This window comes from Anoplopoma fimbria, chromosome 19 (assembly GCF_027596085.1).
Source record: "Anoplopoma fimbria isolate UVic2021 breed Golden Eagle Sablefish chromosome 19, Afim_UVic_2022, whole genome shotgun sequence".
NCBI lineage: Eukaryota > Metazoa > Chordata > Actinopteri > Perciformes > Anoplopomatidae > Anoplopoma > Anoplopoma fimbria.
Window position 1 is genome coordinate 3,112,901 of NC_072467.1, and position 27,103 is coordinate 3,140,003.

At 40.4% G+C, this 27,103-nt stretch overlaps 1 protein-coding gene across 4 annotated transcripts in view; it reads right to left on the minus strand.

Moving 5' to 3' along the window:
* The window catches only part of mef2aa (myocyte enhancer factor 2aa), a 56,625-nt gene that overhangs the window by 7,577 nt on the left and 21,945 nt on the right, over nucleotides 1–27,103 (minus strand). For 2 of the 4 annotated variants that reach the window (XM_054619312.1, XM_054619314.1), the window contains exons 3-5: nucleotides 24,477–24,680; nucleotides 8,818–8,952; nucleotides 7,236–7,449 (exon numbers count right to left, since the gene is read on the minus strand). In XM_054619312.1, the coding sequence (XP_054475287.1) occupies nucleotides 7,236–7,449; nucleotides 8,818–8,952; nucleotides 24,477–24,680 (553 nt within the window). Of the gene's footprint in view, nucleotides 1–7,235; nucleotides 7,450–8,817; nucleotides 8,953–9,020; nucleotides 9,153–24,476; nucleotides 24,681–27,103 lie in introns of all 4 variants that reach the window. The other 2 variants (XM_054619315.1, XM_054619313.1) reach the window with 1 other exon arrangement.

Sequence of the window (27,103 nt, forward strand, 5' to 3'; positions counted from 1 at the left end):
ACGCAGCGTTAAGTGTTTCCAACCCTCTGGGAAGTTTTAATAGACTGGGATAATTATCCTGCACATTTACAAAAATAAAATGTCCATTTCAAAATTGATGAGCCTTTTATTTTTATTGTGAATGATTACATCAAAGTCAATTCTTTGCATCTTGGGATGAGGAGCAGTTCACTGACAAATGTACTGTGACGGCTTTAAAGAAATAGCTGCCATCACAGTTGAATAAAAACAATAAAAGATCTCTTGGTGTTGTTTCTACACTGTGCAGACAAACGACAGCAAAGTGTCAGACCCTCCCTAACACAATCACACCTTCACGTTCACGTCATCATCATTAGTCATTTCCTTTCTTTGAAAAGTGATGAGTCCCCTTCAGTGTATTTTAGGTACTCCCATCCACCCTACTCCCACTCTATGGCTGGACAACTATTCCATACAAAGGGTAAATATTATCAGTGGGTGTGGACGGAAAATTATTTTCTTTGAGACATATTTCAAGAAATGAGAGTCATTTTCACAGTAAAACATATGGGTGTTAGAGTCTGTGACACTCACAGTCCATGTCTGCATGCAGCTAAAATAATTTTAAGAGTCACATATGGGTGTTAAGAGTCTGTGACACTCACAGTCCATGTCTGCATAGATTCATGGTGCAGCTTTTAGATACTGTCACATATTGTATAAAATACTGTAATATGTTTTGTAAACTAAAATAATTAATAAAAAACATGATCTCAGATACAAGCACCAAGAAATGAAAGTGCTCCTACAGTATATTCATGGGTGGTCCCTTATAGATCGTTAGATCACTGGAAACTGTCTTCACCTAGTATTTAAAAAATGAAACACGGGATTCAGGAAAAGATTCATTCTTCATGTTTGTTGTCGACATACAGTATCTTTTTTCCAATTGCAAGATATGCGTGTCCGTCTGAACAAGACGGGGTGCTGCGGATTCCACACATATCCACCCTAATAAAAAATGCGGCTGTGATTTGTTATGAAAAATAAGCGAACAAAAGCAATATTTCAAGTGCGCATGAATTTCAAATTGAACTCAAGTTATGTAAGTCTAAGTAAAAAATATCGTTCTACAATATATACATGTTGAAATCTTGAAAACAAAGGGGAAAAAAGAATGAATGGCATCTAGCGCTGCATCAACAGATCAGTAACACTTCGGCAGGTTTTGCGGACTTCTCCATTGTGTTCAGTGTATCCCAGCGAAACACAAAGTGTGTGCACAATGAGTAGGCTCTTGCGTAGGAACATAATGGAACAATAGCCTCTCTGACTACAGATAAGGACAGCAACAATTCACGGTCAAATAAACAGTTATGAAGCCGACAATAGTATCTCACAGCTGAATCAACAGTATATACAAGCAGCTATCGCCGTCAGTTTTGGCTTTGATCATTCAAGACTTGGCTGCTGCAAGAAAACAATGTTTACAGAATTAGCAGAGTAAATGTCCAAGGCCCTAAAAATAGCAAACCTGATTAAAAGCAGTAAGGATGTCATTTAACAGGAATGAGATGTTAGTGCAAATAGACTGCCATGTAAAGGAATTGGTTGAAGCTTGGCAATACCGCAAGTTAAGACTTTCTGATAACAATCAGTGAGCGCTGGTATTGTACTTTAAAAAGAGACTCTGCCCGAAACACAAATATTTGTCAGAGCAGAGAAAAGTAGAGGTGTAACTAATAGCATGCATAGTGGGCTAGAACTGGTAAACCTCATTGTAATACAGCTGTTATTAATGTTAATTTAAGTTAAATTAATTAAAATAAGCTACTGTATGATACATCCAGATGTCTGCTGTGAAAACGGCCGCAAAGGTTCAGTTGGTAACCTTTGAGAAAAAGATATCTCCTCCTCTTAGTCCTCCTAATGGCATTTGCAAGATTCCACCGTGCTCAAAGGAAACTTATTTTAGTGTAACTTTCTCATTTTACAGCAAACAAGTAAACTAACATATATGTCTGAAAACATTTGAGGTGAAGAAAAGGTAATACAGTAACAGAATATTGCTTCATGTACGATCAGCCCTTTCTAGTTTGACAGTTTGATCAGAGTTCACAAGCTTCACAAGCAGTGATCAACAGCTGTGTTACAGACTCCTGGGCTTCAAATATGATAACTTTTCTTTTTTTAAAACCAAAGTTACCAACTGAACCTTTGAAGGGAAACCTTGGTACTTTCCAAACCTTGATGCTGGTTTACCCTATTTTTGTGTCTAGGTAACAAATGGGGACAACAATTTAACTGGTGCAGTATTGAGCCAGATGGCAGACAGCAGTCACAAAATGACAAGTTGCAATGTAATTGCTCGAGGTAGTTGCTTCCCTTTATTTTATGTCCACTAAGGGTGTGTATTTAGGCCTCGGACAGGCTCATATTGTTCATATAAGTCTCTGACATCACTATGGAAAGGACCGCTTTCTGTTTGTTATTGTGTCATGTGATTTGTTGTCAGAGGAGAACAGTGAAAACACGAGTTAGAGTTGGAGGGATGTGTCGGTGTTGAGAGTTTGTTGTGTTGGGAGTACAGAAAGAATAGCTCAGCATAAATCTAAAAGATTTTCAATATCATGTCTGAATAGTTAGCTCATTTTGACATTAATGTGGATGCTACATTCAGAACGAGACTTCTCCTTGAGCGAGATTTACACAAAAACAGACATAATAACAAACAGACCGGATCAAGCGAAAGCTAAGATAAAAACGTAATTTCTCTGTAGGGTCCTTCCATAATGTTGTCAGACACTTATAATAAATAGCAAAAACAAGCACTTTGACTGGACGTTCACTGACGGTGAGGAAATGAACAGAGCGATTACATTACAGCCACCCACAGTGCTCTGGCTTAATACTGGACCAATGTAAAAAAAAATATGCTGTCCCCATTAGTCACTCACACACAAACACATGGTTGAAGGTTGAAAAATACCAGAGTCAGCCTTTAAGTTGGTTAGTTTCTATTTTTTTGTGTCTTTCTGTATATAACACCTTCCGGTAACAATTAAATGATAACATTATATTCATATATACCTTCATTTAACATATATATTCAAATGCAAAATGCTATACATAGTGCACTGTGAAGTAAAAATTGCTATAGGCCTAAAGTTTATCCTAAAAAAATAGCTTTTTCTCTCATCGCTGTTTTTTAGCATCATGTTCACAATTTTCTTTATGGTTATTTATTAATTTGATCAAATTCACCTGTGTCTGTAGCCTGCTTGTTGTGTTCAATGTCCTTCATAGTGTTTTTCTATAAGAAAATGTAACTTTAACAGATCCAAGAACAATAAACATTTTCTGAGCCCATCCACAGAGCATGTCTACATCATAGGCTCAGTAATCCACTGAATTTAACAAAAAAAAGAATGTTTGCGTTATACAACATGACTGAAAACAGAACGTACTTAAAATGTTTCTATAAACATTTCAGTAATTTTCCTTGTTTACTTCTAAACCAACATACGTTGTGCTGATAACCAGTGCTTCACAGACAGACATAAATCAGTGCTGTATTCAGTTGCTAATTTAGACTTGGATTAACCCACCTGACTCGCATATCTTTGGAATCTGCCTCTGATTATGTCTTCAGATGTCTGATGATACATAAATCCCACTTCTTTCAAATACTTGCCAAGCAGGGAACACATGTCTGAACAAATACCCAGACCACAAAGTTAATTTTGCGCCAAGGTAACAGCCACAAGTTAAGACTCAGCCCTTCAGCGGGAACGTTTCAGTGAGCTTTTCTGATGTCTGCCCTCATTCCATATTCAGACTTCACGAACGGCTCGCTAGTGCCAATAAATCCTCTCTGACTGAAACCAGCGCGTGTTGAAAGCTGTTTGGTTTCTGTTCATTGTCCTGAATTATTAACACAGTCTTGGAAAGGGGCATTACATAAGGGGTGTGTTTACAACTGAAACATTCAGTTTTCATTTTAAGTTCAGGGAAAGAATATCCCACGTGCGTCATGTTCAGGCAAAAGATAAAATGTCTTGATGAATGATAAGAAATAATAGATGCGAATCAAGGCCTCCAAAAACAGTTTTCTAATAATAGATGCCATGCACTGTCCTATTATTGTGTCTCAGAAAACTACGAACAGACAGGATGTGCAGAAGTTGATCTGTTAAGATAAAGACACATGGCAACAAAGTTAATAATCGTTCTTGTTGTTTTTTTATTCAGCAAGGGTATAATCATCATCATCATCATCATCATCATCATCATCATCATCATCATCATCACCCTCCAACTTTGTTTACATGATTCACATTCAATCCACCTACAATAAAAGATAACAATTTTCTGAAAGTCAAACTTTGCACCTACAAAACTTGCAACTATGTGTTCCATTACCTGATCTACAAACTTACAAACGTGCTTTGTGTTTTTAAGAGCTTGCGATTCTCCAATATTGTTGCAGACATATTTCATAAGAGAGATCACGCTCTCAAATCCAACCCGTTCACCACAACTTTAATTCTAAATGCTCACCAGTAAAGGACCAGCATGTAATTAGATGTAATTGTATAAGCTGTTGAAAGAAAATATCTATTATAGAACTTCACACAAGAGTAACAGTATGAAATTAGACACAAAGAGATTGTTTTTGTTAGCTGTAGAGCTTTAGACTAGACAAGAACAACAGAAATTTCTTTGCATGAAAAATCTTGCCAGTAATGTTCACTGTGAACATACAGTACATGTGCCCACAATTCAGGCAATCTTCAAAAACAGCTAATAAGTAAAACAGCTGCCTATCATCAACAGGGACCGAAAAATTGTGTGGAAAATAATCCACTTCTTCTATTTGCCACATTCAATTTTTTAAATAAATAAATACAACTTGGTTACACCACCGAACAGGAGTAAAGATGTCACATGGCACATCTTCCATCTGGCCACTTTGAAAGGCTTCTGCTGTGGTCAAAGCTGCTACTTGTGAAAAATCAGAACTATGTCAGGAATGGTCATCTGACAGCAGAGCTGGAAAGGTTCCTCCACCCTCTCTGCTGTTCTACGCACTTGGTACAAACAACAGCTGCAGCACCCTCACACTGTGCCAATTGCTGACGCCCCCCTGGCAGAGGATCCTAACTCTGCCCCGACCCGGTACCACACCCTAAACTTTAAACGTACCAGGCACTCTCGTTAAAATGTTGTAAACCGACCCGAGGTGCTCTTCATATTTTTTAATACTTTCTAATACCTGACCAAATGTCTCACTGTAAGCCTACATTATTGTGGTCATCCACAAGCTATGAGCATTAAATATCGTAACATTTTGTAACACCATATTGCATTTTGTCAGAAATGCTATATGGAGTACAGCGGGCATAGCGACAAGGAAAGAGTTAAACTCCACCTGCCTTCGCCTCTCACACATCACATTGCAGCCATGACAGGCTGTCCGGTCATTGTGTACCGAGGACTTAGTGGGATGTCATGGCCCGAATACCTAAAGGGTTATGCTGGTCTAGGCATCTTACAGACCTTCTCCAGCCTTATAAGGGCTGCCAGAGTAGTGGGGGAAAACAGATGCACCTGTCAATAGAGGGAAGGAAACAGGATGAGGGTGGGCTACATGGAGGTGACAAGTTTAAAGGAAGCGCTGCGTTTATTTACCTGTCAAAGTCAGTTGGACAGCTAAAAGCCACGCCTGGTTATACTGGGGTTGGTTTCAAGCACAAACACCACCCTGTGTGAATGCTGCTGAGCCATTTCTCATCTCTCACACATGCATTTAACAAGCATATAATATGTTTCCTCTGTAGAGAGGAGCAATACTTGTATTCCCTTCGCATGCAATATAGTCAGGCAAAAGAAGTCAGTAGTCAATGGTAGTGACAACTGTCTTGGACCAATCACAGATGGATACACAACCATCCAGCTCGCGTGCTAAGCAGTAGGCCTATCGGGCAGAGCTACAGAGAGCTAATAAATCTCTCCGGGAGGACTTACCCGCTGGGCTGGAGCCCACACCACTTGGCACTGAAAGGTCTGTGGTATCCAGCATGCCACCTAATGAGATGCACAGAGTGATATGATTAACCATCTGCATCCTTCTGCAAGCTAGCGGGGCATGTGATGGAGATGCCAGACGAGACATGAAAATGTCATGTAGATCTAACTTCACAGCGCCCGAAAGGGAGGCATGTGCTGTCGCCAGTGTCCTCATGATGGGAACATTTTCAATATACTGTATGGCTAAAGAGAGCTTCATCAAGTTGCATTTAGAATGGTGTTATGTTTATAAAGTCGGAGATGGTGACTGCTGAATTCCAGTATGAGGACGCACCTGCAACAAGCATTATTCTTCTCTTAGAAATCATCCACCGTATCCTCTCCCAACAGTCAAATGAAAACTCTTCCAAGTAAACACTTTGAAGACATCCACTTAAATCAAGAACAACGCAAGTTTGCCACATGAGCCCGGATATGTTGTTAGTTTCAGTATATATATATGCTGATCCAATAAGAATCAATCTAGATACAGCAGTGAATAATCAAGAGAAGCGTTATTGTGAGAAACAGCCATTAAGTGAACCCCTCTGCGTTTGGGGAGGTTTTAGCCAGTTCTTTATATGTGGTTAATTTTGAATGAAGCATTTCACACCTTGTCGCCTGTACTTCTATCTTATGAAGTGTAGCTGAATCTTTAAGCGCCATCTACACTGATTGAGTCAGAACAGTCACACACGTCGACAACGTAGACTGACGTTATTTTTTCCACAATGTAGATACAGAAAACAGTGTGAGAGGATGTGAAAAAATATATCAGACAAACGTGAGCTCTAGTGTGTTATGAACTTAGGCCGTTTACCATCAAAGCCATCTAGAAAAAAAATAAAAAATTCTATATGCACCAGAGACAATCAAAAAACCCTTGAAGTTACCTTAACACATGCTTATTTACTTTCTCGCAGTGAGAGTTATATGATGAGATTGATACCAAACCCATGTCTATGCGCTAAGTATGAAGCTAGAGCCAAGGAGCGATTAGCCTAGCTTAGCATAAACAATGTAAGCTTTAGGAAACAGCTAGCTTGGCTCCAAGTTGAAAACACTGCCTAGCAACACTGCTAAAGCATTGTGGTCTTACGAGGGTTATGTACCATGTTTAATCAATTATATAAATCCCATTGAGTGGTCTGGACCATCCTCTGTACACCACTTTGACCAATTAACAGGGGTTGTTGTCTACTAACCTGCACTGGTGGGCCTCTGGGGTCCTCCACTTGAGCCCAAATTCCTGTGCATAGAGGCCTGTGGAGGGGACAGCATCCCACTGTCACTCAGGGAGGCCGCGGCTGCTGCCAGGGCCTGGCTGCCCAGAGTCCCTCCTGGCTGGTACATGGCATTAGGATTGGATACAGGCACTGCCACATGCATGGAGAAGTTCTGCTGAGGCAATGCTGTGGGCTACAAGAGGGAGACAAACACACAAAGGGGTTTACACACAAACACACTCAAAACCCAAGGTCTAATGATGAATCTGATGGGTCAGTGGTTGTCATGGCATCATTAACGGAGAGCTTCCCTTGAGGGTTTGCTTTAATAAACAAGGACATACTGTACTGCACATTTTGAACTCGGCTGTTGCTTTATAACAAAACAATTTAAGAAACATTTCCGCCTGAGATGAGGGCTGTTGAATGACACAATATAACCTTCAAAAAAGTTTATTCTTGTTAATAACATACACAAAGAATACACACAAATCTTCAGTGCTACCGCAACACACAGAAAACTAAAAAACATGCATTCAGGTGATCACTTTGGCATTGCAGCAGTCAGCACTACATATGTACTTTTTGCCTTTTGAAACATCATCGTGTTTCTGAGAGCAGCAGAGAGGGGTGTTGGGGATTCGCAATCGTGACTCACTTGCATTTACCTACAAAGTACTGACTGTGCAAAGCGTAAGTGAGAATGACAGGTGGCAGTGAGAACGTTTCATCATAGCATTATCTAGTGAGCCAGTCGGGTGTTATCATTAGTTTGTTAATGGCAAAGTGATGCTCTTCATGTCAGGAACACAGAGAAAACGACTGCTTAGTAAGCACTAAATTCTTGCAAAACTCTAATATTGTCACGCATGATAAGATCACAAAAGATTTGTGGTATTTTAGGGGGTGAGCCATTGTGGTACTTGATGAAGGAGAGGGAAGATGCTAAATGATAGTGTGGTGTTAGTGTGATCTGGGGACACAGTTTTAATGCTGGAGCTGTTCAGGAGTAAGAGATATTTGATGCTAGAATGCATTGAGAGAGAGGTAATAGAAAGAATCAAAAGGTGAAATTGAAAATTTTACATAATCAAGGAATTGTGTTCTTTTTTTGTTATGTTAAAAATCAGGTTTGAGATGGAAAAAAAAAACAGAATCACTGAACCTGCAGATCTTTATGATAAACAATCACAATATGTGAGTAAGTATTTACTGTGCATTCCTGATGTGTTTAAGTAGCAACTGCTGTTTGATTTACGATAACATGACCATGATACTAGGGTGTAATCTTTCCAGCAGAAGCATGCAACATTTCACCTGCTCACATGAAATGTGATCTTATCAGGGTGTGCCAAAATATCAGTTGCAGAACAAATCAACATAAGAAACAAATGCACACCCAGTGAAGGGGGCATTAATCTGAAGCTAGAGTAGCTCTGAAAGAAGTTGACAGAGGTTCTGGGGGGGGGGGTAACAAAAAGAGGAAAAAGTTAAATGAAAAAAGAGTGAAAATCCTTTGTGCCACAAAGCCAAGCAAAAACGTTGCATTGACAGTACTTACGATTTTATGATTTCTCATCATATTATCAAACTCCTCATTAATTTTTTTATACTTTTCTTCTGTGTGAGGAGTGAGGACATATGAGGCATCGGGGTCCGGGCTATCACAACCTCTGTGTTCTTTCTTGTTTAGCGCCTGTAGTGAACATCAACATAAAGACAGGAATCAACACAAAACAGCAGGAGACAAAAGGAAGTACTTACACCACAGCGCTTGTACATTAAATCACTCTCTTCGTTTAGTTTGCCGAAATGGTCGTCCATGAGGGGGCTGTGCCCAAAACAGTCTTCAGGATCAGGACTAGCACAGTCATTATGGCCTTTGTTTCTCAATTTCTGAAAGGAAATTGCACAATTGAAAAGAAACAATATAGTAGTAGTGTTTTTTTGTTGCTTGTTAACCAATATATAAAATATAAATCAAACATGTAGAAAAAATCATTAACAATTTCTTTATTTTGTTGCAGTACATCATCATGAACAGCTGCTCCACCACCGCTAGGCTGAACTGTAGTTCAATACAAGGCTCTGCACCAACTGAAATGTCACTCTATATCCATTCACCCTTCAGAAGTGTTCAGAGAAAGAAAATATTGTCCTCCTCCCTTTTCCTCTCCTTCTCCCCCCACCCCCTAGCTCCATCCCTCTCTGTTCTTCCTTCTCTTGCTGCAAGTGTGTCTTTGCATTTTTCATTATGTTTCAGTTATCATAAGCCAACCAGCTGGAAGAAAACCCCTGCATATGGGGATCCTACAGTAGAGCACTTTAAGACCGTCCCAGTCTGTAATTCAGTATGGTTGTCAAATCATCAATGTTAATGTATGTCGGAAATAAAATGCATAATCGAATGTGATCAAAGATGCTTATTTGAGCATGAAATTGAGCAATTATTGTGAAAGCAAAGCACTCATAAGTACATAGGGTGGTGTGGCGTAATAAAGAGTCTATTCTAACTTCAAGAAGAAAAATAAAAGAGGGAAAAGATGTCATACAACTTAACAAATAAATGCAACGCAGTGCTCTTTTGCTCACTTTCTTACAGGCTGTTCTCTGCTCCTCATTACAGCTCTGAATAGCGGTGTTAACAAGACTTGCTGACAGCATGTGACAGCATGTGATATCAAGGCAGTGTACATCAAAACATGATTTATGTGTGGCTCTCAAGGTTCCTCTATCAGACTACTGCAGGTCCACAGCAGCGCCCTGCCCTGTCTGTGGGCTGCCTCGGAGGCCTCGTGTCTACAGGAAGGTCACTGACTCCCGTGGATGCAGAGGTCAGAGTGTGAGCCAGACTAGAGGAACCTACACGCACTAATGAGAACGTACTCTCGGTTTCTCGTCTTCATCGACCAAGAAAGTGGAAAATGAGTGTGTGTGTGTGTGTGTGTGTGTGTGTGTGTGTGTGTGTGTGTGTGTGTGTGTGTGTGTGTGTGTGTGTGTGTGTGTGTGTGTGTGTGTGTGTGTGGAAGAGGGAGAAACAGAAACTATACGAGTAGGAGTATATGTGGCAAAAACGTGAAGTGTGTGTGTGTGTGTGTGTGTGTGTGTGTGTGTGTGTGTGTGTGTGTGTGTGTGTGTTTGCGGCAAGTGGGGGTGGGGGGATTTCTACAGCTGCTACATCCTCTGACAGCGATGTGACAGTACGTTTAGGTCTGTGCAGACAATGCGGCTAACCCAGCGATGCTCACCACAACCTCAGTTACATTTCCTAAAAACTGTGCCATGGCTTTATGAGAGTCCTGCATAATATCATTGCTAATTAAAACCAGATCAGTCGAAATCCCTCGCTGCTCATTCCGTCCCCATGCATTCACATGAACACTCTTTCTAAGCGATGTACGCTCAGAGCACAAGAATGTCAATCCACAGAAACGTGACGCTGTGCACAGAAACACAGAAGTTCAGTGAGACACCCACATCTCTTCAAACATAAGTTTTGACAATGTCCAGAGGACAGAGAGAGAGAGAGAGAGAGAGAGAGAGAGAGAGAGAGAGAGAGAGAGAGAGAGAGAGAGAGAGAGAGAGAGATCTCTAGATAATGAATGGCCAGCATTGTAATACTCATGCATTACTGTTTGCTGCGGTACAGAGCCGTGGCATTCTTCTCATTCTAAGAAAACGCCTTGCTGGTTCATTTCCTGTTTACTGAATGAACCCTCTTCAGTTAGGGTCCTGAAAGGGCTGTGTTTACTGTGGTTAGACTATGCACTTTCTCCACCATTGAGCCAAAGGTCTGATCTCAACCTGCAAATTTAGGTTCCAACCTGCTCATTATCGGAATATCTTGGTTGGACTGGTCGGGTATGGTTGCGTGAGCTGGGCAGGGCTGCTCTACTTTCACAACAAGCCTGGCCAGCCTTCGGTACGCCGCACCCTCCAGCCCAAGTCATTTAGGGACGGGTTGCAGCAGCACAGTGGGTGAGCTGGAACCAGATAGCTGCAGACAAAGGCAGGCAGCAATCAGATCTGTTCCATGATATATGACGTGAATCACTATTACATATTATATTCCAAAAGATGCATTAAAGTTATTGACAACATTCGGTGTGCAAGAGTTAGTCATCGCTTGGGCGTTCTGATGCATAAGACATTGAAGGCCTGGGAAAGTATGGCCGTAATTCTTTGTTAAATTACTTGGCATGTTTTGGGTGTCCCACAGACGCTGCCCATAGCTCCCAGTAAATGGATCACTGGATCAGCACATTGCCAAACAGGTGTCCCTTTTCCAAACACCTGTCAAGACCTGGCTCCCCACGCTGGCCAATCAGAGGCAGCAGCGCAGAGCTATGGCCGTAGAAGGGACCACATGGAGCTCTGAAGGCCACCTGACCCCAGATCAACTTTGCTCTTACATGTCAATGCTGCAGACTCCTCCAGACACTGCAATGTTCTGACCTAAAATATAGGAAAACCTACTGGACAATCTGATAGGTAACTTCTTTTTGCATTATGAACAGTTCGATAAAAAGCAGTTTCAAAATGCCGCTAAAATGTTTAATCAAGTTGTGGGGTTTCAGCTTTGGAAAGTAAAGTTGGCCGGATGTGAATACAGCTGAGGTCGGGATTTTCAGTTGCTTTTCTAATGAAAGATATGGGCTGTTTGTTGCGGAAGGGGGGCTGGATGGAGTATGGACAAGGGAACTTGTGTAATCTATTCACAAGGTCCTGAGAGGCTCACAAAGATGAGTGGGAACAAGGCCAGCTGCTATTTTCTCACAGCAGTCCAAACCTGTATTGATAGAAATTTGGCTCTTCAAATAAAAATGAGACTCTGAGTGGCTGACGTCAAACCAACTGGGCACCATTGTCTGCGGATGCATGTATGTGTGTCAGTCAGTTTGCTTGTGTGATACTTGAACTTCTCTTAAAAAGAAAAAAACATTTTCCATTGAAGGAGGCCTTGAGACTTCCTTATCCTGAAGAAAACATCTATCTGTTGACTCCACCTGAGCCCTGACTATTAACTTACAGTAGCTGTAACCATGGGGAACATTCAGCACAGTAAATACCTCTCCAGATTTGCAATATATGTTCCATACAGAAGGCTATAGAGCATTGAAGCCAAACCTTGCATACCACTTTGATATTAAATAAATGTGATTCTTTTTTACAGTGTTTTTTTACAATGTAATTCTGCCCAATGAGTACCATAAGACCTGCTATGAATATATATATATAAACAATACTCAGACAATACAGGACCTTAGCTTTACTGTTAAGCCTTGTATTCACATTCTTTTTATGGCAAAATTGAAGCAAACACTATCCCATGGATAAAAATACAACTCAAACCATTGCATAAGCCACCTACATCACCTGCTTCTTGAGGAGTACTTTTAGTGGAATGGGCCCGAGCAACGTACAAAGCTGCTGTGAGTCTTGGAAAACAATTTCACTCTGATGTTCTCCCTCTCTTGTGTCAAGAGAGCTTTCTGCATTTAACTTATTCATGTACTGTACACACTGTTCGTGAACAAGAGGCAGGGTGAAAGGAGAAAGATAGTGGTTCGGTATAAAAGCTGAACTTCAAAATGGTGGGGGAGACGGCTGAAAGGAAGGCATGAAGAGGCTGCTTCTTCCATTGTGCCTGAATCACATCAGCTTTCACTTCCACTAGCTTTCACTATTGCCAGAGCACCACCTGACCTATAACTGGTGCACCACTGCTCTGATTACAGGCCCCTCAACAGCAAGATGGTGAAACAGCTGAAAATTACACAGAACGTTCCAAAAGTGGAGTGCTACAAGAATGTTTATTGCATTATTCCAGCCTTCCCTAAAGTACATAAAAAGCTATATTTTAACCGATTGTTGTGCTGCGGCCTCCGCTCACCTCATTTCAGCCGGTTCTCCTCGCCCTGCAGTCGCTGTGAATTAGCCCTTGTGCCCGCCACTACACTAAGCGAGGTAGCGTGCTAATCCTCATGACATCACCATTGTGTCCAGGCCGTTCCATCTAATGTGCTTATCAAAGGGCTTCTTTGAGTGTGAACGCACTAGAAAATCAGCGTGTGGAGGCAGCTGATAGGAAAGCTTTTATCTGCTAAGGAATATTTCTGCTCTTATATAACATCTTAAGAGACTTTCACTACCATCATGTTCTCTTTCCCCTGTGGTGCTGTAGTCTTCACTTGAGGGGAATAAAAGCCTCTTTTGGTTTGTCTTTGGTTGGCACTGTATGGCATGGCCCAGCACTAGGTTACTGTAGGAAGCCTTCCTCGTGTCTCTCTCTCTCGCCATTTTCCCAACACATATTGTGAGTAGAAAATCATGGGCAATTAGATAAAGAGACCTCTTTAATTCCCAGACATATCTTGTTTAATCTCATGACCATTACACATTACTGACTGATATGAGGATATGAGGCTGGATTCATGTCCTTCCTGTGGCTCACTCCATTGTCTAGTTACACAGTGGACACAAAGAGCAGCGGGAGGAGGCAACTCGACCGTCTGTATTTTATTTTGACGTTGTTTTCTTGTAGCTTTATATACATAGTGAGATTCAATCCCACCTGGCAAAATAGCAATGGACAGACCACAATGAACTGTGAGCTCAAAGTGAGATTGTAGTGAGATATTAATCCAAAGTGAGTCCTGCTCACAAAGCTAAACCAGCGATAGATAAATACATTAACAAACTAATCATATTCTATACTGCATACCGCAAAGGATTACCTGCATTTGACCAACTAAATTGCCAATTAGAAATAGCCCATCCATTTTAACTGAATAAGAGGAAATTGCTGTGCAGTGAGCAGTCCCTTCAGAGCGTTCTGCTCTGAGACTGTGGTGAATGACTGATGTGACAAAGCTATTAGCCGCCACAGTCAGAGGGAACAGTCTCAATCAGGGGACTGCATATTTTCAGTATAGACAAGAGGGAATTCAACTACAAATTGAGGATAAAGGCAAACCAATGTCATCATTAACCACAGATTAAAAGTAATGAGAACACACTCTCTGTTCCCACTCCGCATAAAGAAAAGGTGGCACACATTAAAAACTGATCAAACTGAATCACAATCCAGCCAAAAACATTAACATACAGATTATTGAAAATCTTTCGAACCGTTTTTACTCGCTGTCTCTGTGTCTCCCTCTCTCTCTCTCTCTCTCTCTCTCTCTCTCTCTCTCTCTCTCTCTCTCTGGTCATTGAGTGGATCATTAGCTGTCAGGGCCCTTGAAACCATACCCCCCCAACCCTGAACTCCCATTCCTGCTCGCCTCTAAAATATTCATAAGGACAATTAGGAGTTCCGATAAGGCGAGTACGGAGGGCTGGGGGGCGTGCGGCAGAGAGGGCAGGATGTGCCAGCAGGACGTCTGTTCTGCAACACTCTATACCCGGACCACAGACCTGTCCTCATCAATCTGAGACACAGCAGCCTTCCTCTTTGCCACCAGTCAGGCCAGGCAGTCAGGGGAAGGTGGCACGGTGCCAGATAACCCCCATATCTCTCGCACTCTCTCTCTCCCCCCCCCACAATCCCAGCAGGCTTTGCTCTGTCCTCGCCCCTGGGCAGGAGGGGTTGGCCGCACAGCACACACAGTGGGAGGAGGGGGGCACAAGGGCAAGCTGATTGTTGCACGAGCTAACTCGCAGAAACCGCTGTGCACGAAAAGCAAGGTCTCATTTCAGACGCTCAGCCTGCAAGGTCACTGAAGAACGGTGGAAGAGGGTGGACTCATGGCTCGTGGTTTTAATGATCTTTAACATAGCCACCATCACCGTTGCTCTGTAACTAGATCAAACCAAAATTAGGCAAGCCCAATGTTTGACCTATTTTATGTTCATACCACAGTTTATGCCAGGTAAGTAAGTGGTTTGAGCTCAGTTTGAGGAACTAATGCATTGTTGCATGCCATCCAACACATTGGTACTGCAGAGGGGTAACAAATCATGTTATCGTTACTGTTCTTAATAGCAATGAGTTAATCATCAGTTACAGTACTCATTACAGTACATTACCTTTGTGCAGTCGGCAAACTGCTAAGTCTATAATATAAATACTTAAGTAAACATTAATTAAATTTACATAAAAAATATTGACATTTCAGGAATTTTAAGAAATTTTGAATATGTCATTGTTAGAGGATTTTGACAGGTTATGTGCCTATAAAGAAATCAAAGAGTAAAAAAAACCAAAAAACTATAAACTACAAAATACTGAAAAGATGCTTTGACCAGTCATTTTAGAATGAACAGATATTTCATTTCAAGCTCAGTACAAGGCAAAGGTCCATACCAATCAGCTCAAATGTCTTCCTTTAACTATCTGTGTTAGCAGTTTGTCAAACAAAACCAACTGACAACCAAGCGCTGGTTCCAAGAAACTCTGTGAAGTAGTTTGATATTTCAAAGCCTTCAAATAAGAAACAACTAACATTTTTTAATTAGAATTGGGGGGAAAAAATAGTCACTGAAAAAGTAATAAATTGGCCTAAAAGAATAACTCATACATCTTTTTCTCTGTGGTGAATAAACTGTACGGTTAAGCTCAAGATTTTGTAATATGTAGTCTAATATTATCTAATATTTCGAAGAAGGCAGCGAGGCTTGTGGTCTTTTGTTGTTGTGTCTCCTTTTATTATACGTTCTCTAAGAGACCCTCGATTTGAAATGACATGTATCTAGTTGAGAGGGTGGAAAAAAGGCTCTGACGTCAGTGAAGTACCACACGTGCTAAAAGCAAAAAATCTCTTTGCTGTAACCTGGTAACCAGCATCACACACCGGAGACACTATAAAACAGTCGCAATACATGATGGGTTTAAAAATGCACAGAAAACCATTCAGCAATTCAAAGGATAACCGTTGAATAGCCACACAGGACAAAACCCCATATAAAGAGCAGAGATAATGCTGATTATGGAATATTTAATTCCAATAATCAAGCTACATTTTCTAAAATCAAAGGCCATTACTCTGCCATCAGGTGGCAATTATTGTGTATCTGCTCCAGCAGAGGACACCTATTACAGAACAGCATGTGATATACTCGCATGAACATTACCACAACTGTTTCATTACACTCAGAAAACTACAAAAGAGGACTGGTGACCCTTTTTCACTAAAAGCCCAGAGGAAAAGGAGTCCTTGTCCTACAAAAAGGGGCACTTTGAAACCCAGCGTGTTGCTCAAAACAGAACCATTAATACTGCTCCACTCACTGTGGCAAGAGAAGACTTTTCAGACAAGTCTCACAGGAGTCAGATTACTCCATAAGAGATATCAATGTAGATGAAATGCTGTATATCAAGAGGAGAGTGATAATAAATTAAATGAACTGGAGAATTTGCACCACGTTCCTAACTTTATAAAAGAGGAAGTAATGGAGTGTTACATATACAGAATGTATGAATCTAAATTTCACAGGGGCAAATTGAAACCACATACTATAGCTGTAAGTAACATGAGCAAAGGTATTCTGGTGGTTAACAAAATTAACCCTTCTCCCTCTTTTCTTGGTATCATTTCAGAGATATTTATTTTTAACTTGTCCTACTGCACTAGTCTGAAAATAGATGGTGGTGTTGTATGGACAGCCAGCGTGTTTCTTTTGACTAGCAACACTAGTTAACTCTGGCACAAAAGTGAAATGACTGCTCGCAGGTATACAAAAACACTGTGTGCGCACGGGAAATAGGAAGTCGCTCATGTGTTTATATGAGCCCCAAATGAAGAGGCGGTAATAGGATTTCAGAAACGCTGGTTAATGGCTGCCCATGCTGTTACTTTACCATCCCCTCCAGAGACAACGGATTGACTGACAGGTTTAGTATTTATGTGGCGACATAGAGAAGATGCTTGAGAAAAAAAACATCTTCCTAAATACAAAGCAGCATCACAGAGAATGTGCATATCCATTAATTAAAATAAAATACCCCATACTTAAGGTACAGTAATACCATCATACTTAATATAATCTGCAATACTGTGTGTGATCTACAGTCAAAATAAAAATATAGAAAATAATTTTAATATCACTCCAATAAATCACTGGAGACCAAAAGTACTTTTTTTCTGTAATATTAAAAATGGGCTGGCAGAAAATTTCACATATATTGAAAAGCCCTGAAAAATCAACATCAACCCAATAAGTCTACGTCAACAGCAATGACATTTGATTTAGCTTAAAAAGGATTTCTCATCAGTGCTGCTGTGAGCTCTAAGGTGAAATATCAAAAAGAGGAATAAAGTAATATGATGATGGCATAGTGGGGAGAAAGGACTGAAGTAGATAAATAATGGCCAGGAGCTGGATATAAAGAGTAATCGAGAGTTGAAGGTGAATCACTGTACAATACATTTAATTGATGAAACTTCTGTCTGTCTGTCTGTAAGTTCTTTGGATATCTTGTGAACTGTCTACTTCACACTTGGCGAGTGTATTGCTGGAAACCAAAGGACACATTTGGACACACGTTCAATTTCAATACACTTTGAATAAACAGGCAAACAGCGCTCTGTGAAGTGGGGGGTGGGGGGGCTTCAAGACTCTGTGGACTCAAACAAGTTGCCCGACGTCCGCAGCGGGCAGTCTACGACTTTTTGACTGCAGTTCACTTAACAACCCAACTCTTCTTCACTTCCCTAGAGTCAAAACGAGTGCCAACTGGAAGCAGATTCAAACCAAAATGTATTTCAGCGGTGTGACTAAGCCGCAACTTGGGTGTGTTTTTCCTCTGTGAGTATGACAGTATTTCCCGGGTGTAAGACTTGATACTAACTTATAAAACTGATAACGTTACCGCCAGCAAAATACATCCGCTGATCACATCCATGCTCTTATTTATGACCGCAGTGGTTTTGTCAAAACATGCGGCTAATACGCCTATTTGGAAATTACATCCGCTCAGTGTATTTCAGCGATGTTTCTAATGGCGAGTAACTACTACGTGAGTGAGTTTTTCAGGGGTGGATTTAAGGATTTAGAGACCCAAGGCAAACACTGAGAAGACCTGAACTCAGTTGATGTATTTCTCTTAACGTTTTTACAATTGTACTTCTATAGACAAGTAGATTGAACAGCAGCCTTATTTAGATTCTGCTGATGAACATCAACACCAAGAATGGTGGCCCCATGTTTGGCCTTTCCAGAGAAAAAAGCACTGTGGCAAAGGAAGTGATGTCAGTTTTGTTTGGTCAACAGCAATGTCAGTTTCTTTAGAAAAAACAGACAAAAACATCAAAAATAGCATCAGAAGATCAAACTGCAGCAGAGATAAAAAAAATATATATAAAAACAGTGTTTGCGCACACGAAACCGAGATAAAACATCTTGAAAAACATGAAACCGCAAAAACACTTCCAACGTTTACTGGTATCATATATAATTATGAAGACTACGACACAAACCCAACAACAATAGTATGAGTGTAATGCCTGTACTCATTCAGCCAATGTTATGGACATCGACTTAAGAACTCTACAGTAATGGTTAGCACGGACACCAAATCGTGAAAATTTTAAATGTGTACTGGTGACCTCATCCAATCTAATATTATTTAAACAAGCTTTAAACTCAGAATACATTTCAAATACATCAAAAACTTGTAATATTTTACAATATTTCATTCAAATAAAACATGTACGTGTCTGAGCCCATTAACTACATATTACTATATGTGTATTCCTGCTAACCATTTTCCAAAGCACGCTATAGGATTTTAGTTTTATGAAGACAATTTGTAAATAATATGACTACACTTACTTTCATCAGTTGCGTCATTTTGTATGCTTTGCCATTTTGGTGGACATTTATCTATTTAAGGTCAATCATTAAAATAGTAAATTAAGTGATAAACGAGTCACTTATATAAGTTACAGAATAAATTTGACGTAGAACTGAGTCCCTTTTTGAATACGCGCTGACATGTTTTTTCCATGTGAATCCCACTATGCTCCAGACTACTAGTCTGCAAAAATGGAAAGAAAACAAAAATCTGGTGCACTGATGCATTAAGGCAAAAGCGATGTCTTGGCAAATCTTGTCATGTTATTCAGAATTTTGAGTTCTTGGCAGGTTTGCTTCTTTGAAACTGGTCATAGGACGTGAATTTACTTTGTTGTTTAGAGTTGACTGAATAATATATTATCTTCAGTTCTTATGCTGTTTTACAACGAGCTACAACATAAGACGTGTAAGTATAAAAAACAGCTATATGTTACTATTATGAAAAATTAACTAAATAAAGTGACTTTTTACTAGTTGACTTAAATGTCCAAATTAGTTTTAGCAGATATTATAATGTTATTATTTATATACAATAATTGTTTTACAAAAATAATCATTATTATACAATGAATGTGTTGGAAAGTTTGACAGAAAAAATGATACTGCCTTCACAGCTATGCTAGCTATAGCATTGCTACTGTAATGCTCTCTGTTGCATTAGAGAACATGGTGGCAGTAACAGTTTCCCTGCATGCCAGTAAGAGCCTCATTTGACCGTCCTGTTATGTTTCTGTGCCACAATTATAAATACACACTGAGGACAGTCTGCCTCTGCTACTCAGAGTAGTCTCACCAGTGTGCTTTGATATTCAAGGATTTATGCTTACTGTTAAAACAAACACAAACAAGCTGCGCACCACACTATCCTCGACAGACTTCGAAGTTGAAAGAGTTCTGATCTACTGAATATTTGCACGGCTGAAACTCATTTCTCACAGGAATATTTGATCAGAAAATCTGCTGATGGAGAATCAGACACATTATTTAAAATGCAAATTGAGTTTTTGTTCATGTAAATTTGATGTATCACAATGGAAATGCAATACAAAAAAACAAATGAAGTAGAAAAAAAGTCATGATTACACATTCAGAGCCACATGACCTAATAAAAACTTTGTTGCAATACTTCACTGTATGTATTTCTCTGTCTTAATCTGAGGAACATCATTTTATGATTTCTAACCTGGATTAGGCTGTCTTTGTCAAAAAAGTTAAAAAAACAACAATAAAAAGACATCTTTTCAATTATACTCATCTCTGTCTATTTTCAAGTTAAAGAGAGGGCCCTCTTTGAGTAAAATTAAATTCCATTATTCTCGACTCAAATTAAAAAAAGCATCTGATTTATTCAGTTTTGGACAGTTTTCTGTTCATTTTTTCTTCTCATGCCTTTTCATCTCTCTTCCTACCCCCACCTCTCTCGTTCCCCAGCCTCCATTTCCAGTGAGCCACCAGCAGGAGGATAATTGATCAATCATGCTAATTGAAGAGTCTGGACAGCTAGCCCACCATAGCAGATGTGCCAATTTGCATTCATTAAGATAGAAATGAGTCTTAATCACTGCTCAGCCTTTGATTGACAACATAAACATCCCCTGTCTGAAACTCCTGGTGCACATTCAGCCCAAAGCACTATAAGGGGTTCGTTCATTCCATAACTGGCAATAAGATCTTTTTTCTTAAGCTGTATGTCGCTGAAAATGCACAGCGGAGTAATCCATTGAATGTCTCCATTCTTAAAAGTAAATCAAATACAGAATATGGCATATGATGACAAACTGAACCCTCAGTTGTGATGATTGTGTTGCTTAAGTCAATGTAAAATCGGCAAAGGTTAGTCGTGAAATTCACAAACAAAATAGATTCAGATGAAAACACAGGGCTTGACATTCAGTAATGGTCAAAATTTACATATCTTATTGAATGAGTAATACAGCTCCCTTCATAACAACAGCTGATAGAGATCATAAGATAAAAGCTAATGGAAATTACCTGATAATTTCAGTCTCATTTCCTCTCACTGTAGTGGTCTTGTGAGAGGGGGCGTTCCTTCATAAATAGAGAGGGAATTGTCTGTTTTCCCAAGTCACATTAACAATGGCTGTCCCTCTTTATTATGGGGGAGATATGCAGAATTTCCCTATGAATGCTGTTTACTCTCACAAATCATCAGGGTAAAAGACATAGAAAGAGCAGTGAAAAGTCAATGCTTTGCATACGGTGCTGAAAAAGTTATTTACAGCTACGAGGCATTGGTATTTGACTAAGATTTCACTCTCAAACTGGGTTAAAGCTTATTCACAGCTCTGATGTAATAAGATTACAATTATGTGTTGACTTAATGCCTGCAAATCTGATTAATATATGCCATATACCTTAATTATGTTGAATTGCTCGAAGTGAGGACAGATAAATGCTGAACGATGCTTGTGAAGTTACTATCTTATTTCAAGGGTTCTCCTGCAGACACAGTGGTCGCTCTGTGCTGGAGCAGGGTGTGAGGCTATTGCGGAGCAAGAGCAAAATCTCATTAGCTCCACTAGCGGAGAGTGGAGGAAGAGTAAATAATATTAGATTAATCTAATGAGTAACGGCAGCATTTGGATTTGGGGCTTCCACAGAATTCAATAAGAAACACAACTGGAACACCGCCATCACACGTTCTGTCATGAAAAGCCTACTCTGCTTGGTTCACAATAACACAACCATATTATACCACATTTATTTCCAGATTACTGTATGTTGATAATCAGGATCTTGAGACAGGAGTGTGTTGCTCTTCTGCATTACAAAAGAATAAAGATGCAGCAATGTGTTTTTTTTAACTTAGTAAATTAGAACATCTATTGGCGTTATACCTTCACTGTACATGTAGGCATCTGTGTGTGTTAATTAGTTTATGTACATTACAATATAATGAGGAAAAAAAATTAATATAGTCACAAAAACTCAAACAATAATATTTCACCTTCATAGTGTAAGACACACAGGTGAATGCATAAAAAAAGAGATTTTCATACAACGGTTCACCTGTCGCGTTGGTAAGGTTAACACTATCAACACACGCAGATGCAAACAAACGCACACATCCACATACACATAGAAGAAAAACCTGAGCCTACTGCTCTGCTTTGGACTATGAGCCAAGTTTGACACAAAGTCCATAGCCCTCCACTGAGATATCAAACTGTGGCCCAGGCATGCATCCATCTGTGGAAAACATGGAGACTGTTCTCCCACACTGCACAGCTCAGCCTTTATCTACAGATGGTACTACTGAGCAGGAATGTGACCTTTGATTTAGTTTCTCACACCAAACCAGCCTCCCAATGAAAAGCGGGAGAGGGTTTTTCTGGCCTCCATTACCGGACAAATGAGCACATGATTGTTTGCATGGCATAAAATGGGTTTAACACAATTATAAAAATTTAGATAAGTGTCCAGCGTAAATGTCCTCATGTGAGACCCATTTCACTAGATAAATGGAGGAGGGGTGGACTCTTGCCATCAATAAGGCATCAGCTCCTCCGTGTAGTGCACAAGGATCTGTGCAGCTGTTGAGAAGCGCAGAGGCTGAAAAAAAGTATTTGCCAAAAGAGGCAATCAGGATACAATTCATATTAGAATTTGTCTCAAATTATGGTCAAATTACACAGATTATGAACCACCACCGACAACGGCTATATGGCCAAGTAAATAGTGGGGTTGTGTGGTGATGCTGTGAATTGGACTGGGTTGGTTACTTCTGCTCTGCTTCCTCACTTCTGAACCTCGGCCACGTAGCCAGCAGGCAGAGGGACATTTGTGCATATGTGCAAAGACGCTGGCCGAGTGATCGGGGACAACAGCGGCTTGTTCTCGCCTTTTGTGCAACAGGGAAGCTTCCTTGAGAGTAGCCGGGGGGGCTAAGTGGGAGATCAGCATGGGACCACTGGTGCTACATTATGAACAAAGTACATTCCAATTACACCACGCTGTCAACATAAACATACATTGGTAGACCACAGATTTATGTTTTATATGGGAAATAAAGGGAATAAACCAACTGCTAGGCAGTGAATCACCCTATGAGGACTCAGAGTATAAGATGCTGTTGCTTTGGCTTTTCTTAAAGTAAGACAGCTTTCAGAGTCACGGCAAAAAGAAAATTGTGGTCACTGTTACGTAAGTAAGGAATGTATCCATGTATTTTTTATGCAGGTGAGCCCCGGCTCTGCTCTGTGGGCCCCTGATGGAGGAGTGACTGCATGAGTCTACTGGATGCCAGAGCACTCTTCTGCAGCTCTGCCAAGCAGGTAATTCACAAGCAGCAGCAGCAGCATGAATAAAAGATAATGGGCCACAGCTGACTCCTTTATGCCGCATGTAATTTCACTAATTCCTCCAAGTGAAAGTCTTTTCCAAAGCTAGGATTCTTGAAATGTTTCGATCTCACCCATCTTAATCCCTTAATGTCTCTGAATTGAGTACCAGTAAAAAAATGTTGTATATTTTAGATGGCAGTAAAGACACCAGAGAATTGCGATGCAGCCGTCTGCATTGTTTAATAAAAAGTATCTTAGTGCAGAAGAAGCTAATCTTATTTCAAATAAGTGCTATACAAATGAATGGGCAACTATATATCAGTATTATTAGGATTTTATCAATAGGCATTAACATACATTGTATATGCTTTCATTTAGTCAGAATGAAGACACCAGCCTCTTAAAGCACATCTTGAATAAGCCGAGAAACCACACAAGTGTGTGCCAATGAAAGATGTTTGGAACAGGATGCATCCCTAATCATTCTCATTTACTTTGGCTTCTACACTTTTGGCTGACAGTTTTGTATGCTGGCATAACAAGTGGTTTGCTCTTCCGCTAGTCACCGGGCATGCAAGAGCTGCCAGGAAACCCAAGTGCTTGTTGAGTTTTATAGAGCAGTATGGAATGTACTAAACACTGTATTTTCACTGCAGCTATAGCCAAGCCGATGGTCTGTGATGAGGAGTAGCCCGAGAACTGAGCCCTACAGGTACAATATCTATGGGAAGCAGGGACCTAAATGGTGGTCAGCAGCTACTGTGTGCATGCATGTGCAGAGATAGGTTTTCAACGTCGGTTGATGGGCACAAGAGAAGCTGAACTTATCAGAGACTGCAGACCTCCTGTGCCCTATCTGAATGTTGACTAGAAGGAAACTGTTATTTGTTCCTCACTCTAGTTTGTCTGAAACATTACCAGTGGAGCATTTTACAGAGCTGTACAGGCACAGATATATTTTATAGTCTGAATCCAGTACAAAAGACATATATTTAGCCTTAATCTGTTAAATCTGAATTTAAGTGTTGTATAGCAAATCGTAATGAAGAGAAAATAGGGAAAGGAATGATGTGAAATCATTTTTCCCACACAAAGTAACACGGCGACGCTCACTCACCTCTACAATGTCAGAGTTGGTTCTGCTCTCATGGGGCTCGTTGTACTCTGTGTATTTCAGCAACACTTTGTCCATGTCTGTGCTGGCATACTGGAACAGTTTGTTAGAGCTGTTGAAAATGATGAGGGCTATCTCACAGTCACATAGTACGCTCAGCTCATAGGCCTTTTTCATCAGGCCAAACTTCCTCTTTGTGAAGGTAACCTGAGGAGCACACAGAAAACAAAACCATCCATTACTAAGGGAAACTGTTTCTCTAAATCAAAAGGGAGATCAAAGTCAAGTGAACAAAACATAAATTTGTACGCACAGTTTTCACAAGTGTACATGTTAATTTTGATTCTTGTTGTAACAGAAGGTAGTAGTTTATTTATTTCCAAGTCCATGTTTATTGCACACTTATCAGTAATGGAAGAAGTATTCACATAATTTAATCAACTAAAAGTGACATCACCATAGAGTAAAAATGCTCCATTAAAAGTAAAAGTCCTCCATACTAATTTACTTAAGTAAAAAAATATATATATATACCATGAAATGAAAATACTCAAATTACAGGTACCTAAAAGTTTTACTCAGGTACAGTAGTGCAGTAAATGTACATCACCCGCTGAAACTAGTGGTGTCAACTTGCTAAAAGTAATACTGTAGAGCGGCTTTAGGCTGAAAATTTGACTTTTTCAAATTAGTATAAAAATCTCTAAGTCAAGAGTCCAGCTAAGTTTTAAAAGGCATGCACAGTTGGCTAAGCCGGGAAAATAACAGAATTAACAGTGTCATTATACTACAGAATTACGGTTACCAAGGTGACCGATAACAAGAACATTCCCCCATAGGAATGAATGCAATGACATAGTACAAGTCTGAAATGTCTAGTTATCAGAACAGAGGTCAGGGTCAGAGGCCCGAGTCAGCGAGCTGAGTCAGAGCTCTGGCAACATCAGGGGTCCATACATTACTGTAGCCCCTGACTCCATATACGGAGAGCTATCTCTGTAGTGCAGCATAAGCCTTGTAACATGAGCCCCCAGATGGGACTTTGGGTCATACATCACTCCAGTGGTAACGCAACCCTCTCTGCAAAGTGACTTTATGTCCTGTAACTCTGCAGCTCTGTCTCTGTGGTCGCCACAGAGCCACACACACATGTCATTATGTGACACCACCTCTTTACAGCATGCTACAGTCATTTCTCAAGCTAAAAACACCGTTAACAAGGAGGGACGATGGAAAGGCAGATGTTTTCTCTTTTGGTTTGGTAAGGGTTGTTTGCAGAAAATAGTTTGAAAATGTGTATATTTGAAATCATGGCTTCAGATTTTTTTCTTTTTTTAGTGCATGTGTGTTGTAAAATGTGTATTATACAATGTGGCTTGTGGATGTGAAAGCTGTGCTCGGAGCCACGGAGGAGTGCATGTGTCTGTATTCTCCATCACATTTCACTGACCTACTAAGAGAGGAGTTGAGCAGATGAGCTGGCTTTGTTCATCTTTAATTGGACACAGCTTGCGGCTATACCCTCATTTTAACTGGTATAATGCAGTATAATCCTATGTGTTGCATAGTGTCTATGTAACGCTCAGGCAGTGGGGTCACTCCAAATGTGATAAATGAATTTCAAATCTTCCGCACTACAGGTAATTACACAGGACTATTATTCCCGCTCTAGACATGGAGGAGCCTGTCCTCGTGTCATTTTCTATTCAAGGTCCCAATGTTAGTCGAGCTCATATGACAGACCAAATTCTAAAATGACATTTCGTAAAATGACAAGGTTTAAATACAAGCTCAATCAAATGACATCTTTCCTTGCAAATGGCAGACACAAAGAGCCTTTGAGTGAGTTTGGCGGAAAAGAAAAAAACATTTGAGGGTTTTGTCTTTCGATGATTTTCTCAAGGTGGATCACTTCATGGAGGCAGATAAGGGGATGTAATGTGACCAGAATCAGGGCCGTTTCTACCGACGTAGAGCCACTGCAGTTCTAACCAGCTGATACTAGTTTCCTCTGACTAAACACCAGGGCTACCCACCCGCTCATTTGCCTGCTTGGTATATTTGTTTTGTTCGCCTAACCAACTGGAAAGGAGGGACTGTCATGTGGGAAAATCATTAACAAATTGTATGCTCTTTAGTAGATGAATGTGGCTGTTAAGCCATGGAGATGTCACCTTTCAGCAGGAAGCCCAGGATGAGACGCTGAGCGAGGACTTTGTTCCACCTGGATGCATGGCAGAGTGCTGAGTGCAGGGCTGCTGACCCAGGCACCGCTTCATTTCAACCTCAGCAGCAGCATGGAGACTTGGTCGTTGCCCCAGCCCCAAACACTGTACTTGTACAAAAGCCAGCTGCTGCTCACACTGCCATTAAATTGGTGACCATATCACCCTTTTGTACCCACACAGTTACCTTTAACAGTGAAAGAAGGGGGCTATTTTATACAGTTTTGCCCTCTATTTCTTCATTTTGTTACAGTATGGCAAGCTCAGGTTGATAAGTCATGACACAAACCAGCTCTAAACATAAATACCAATGTACACAAATGTAACCTACATCCACCCACATCTTCTCTGGGGCGACTGGTGAGACAGTGGAAAACCACAGACATCCTTGAGGTCAAGTGGGAG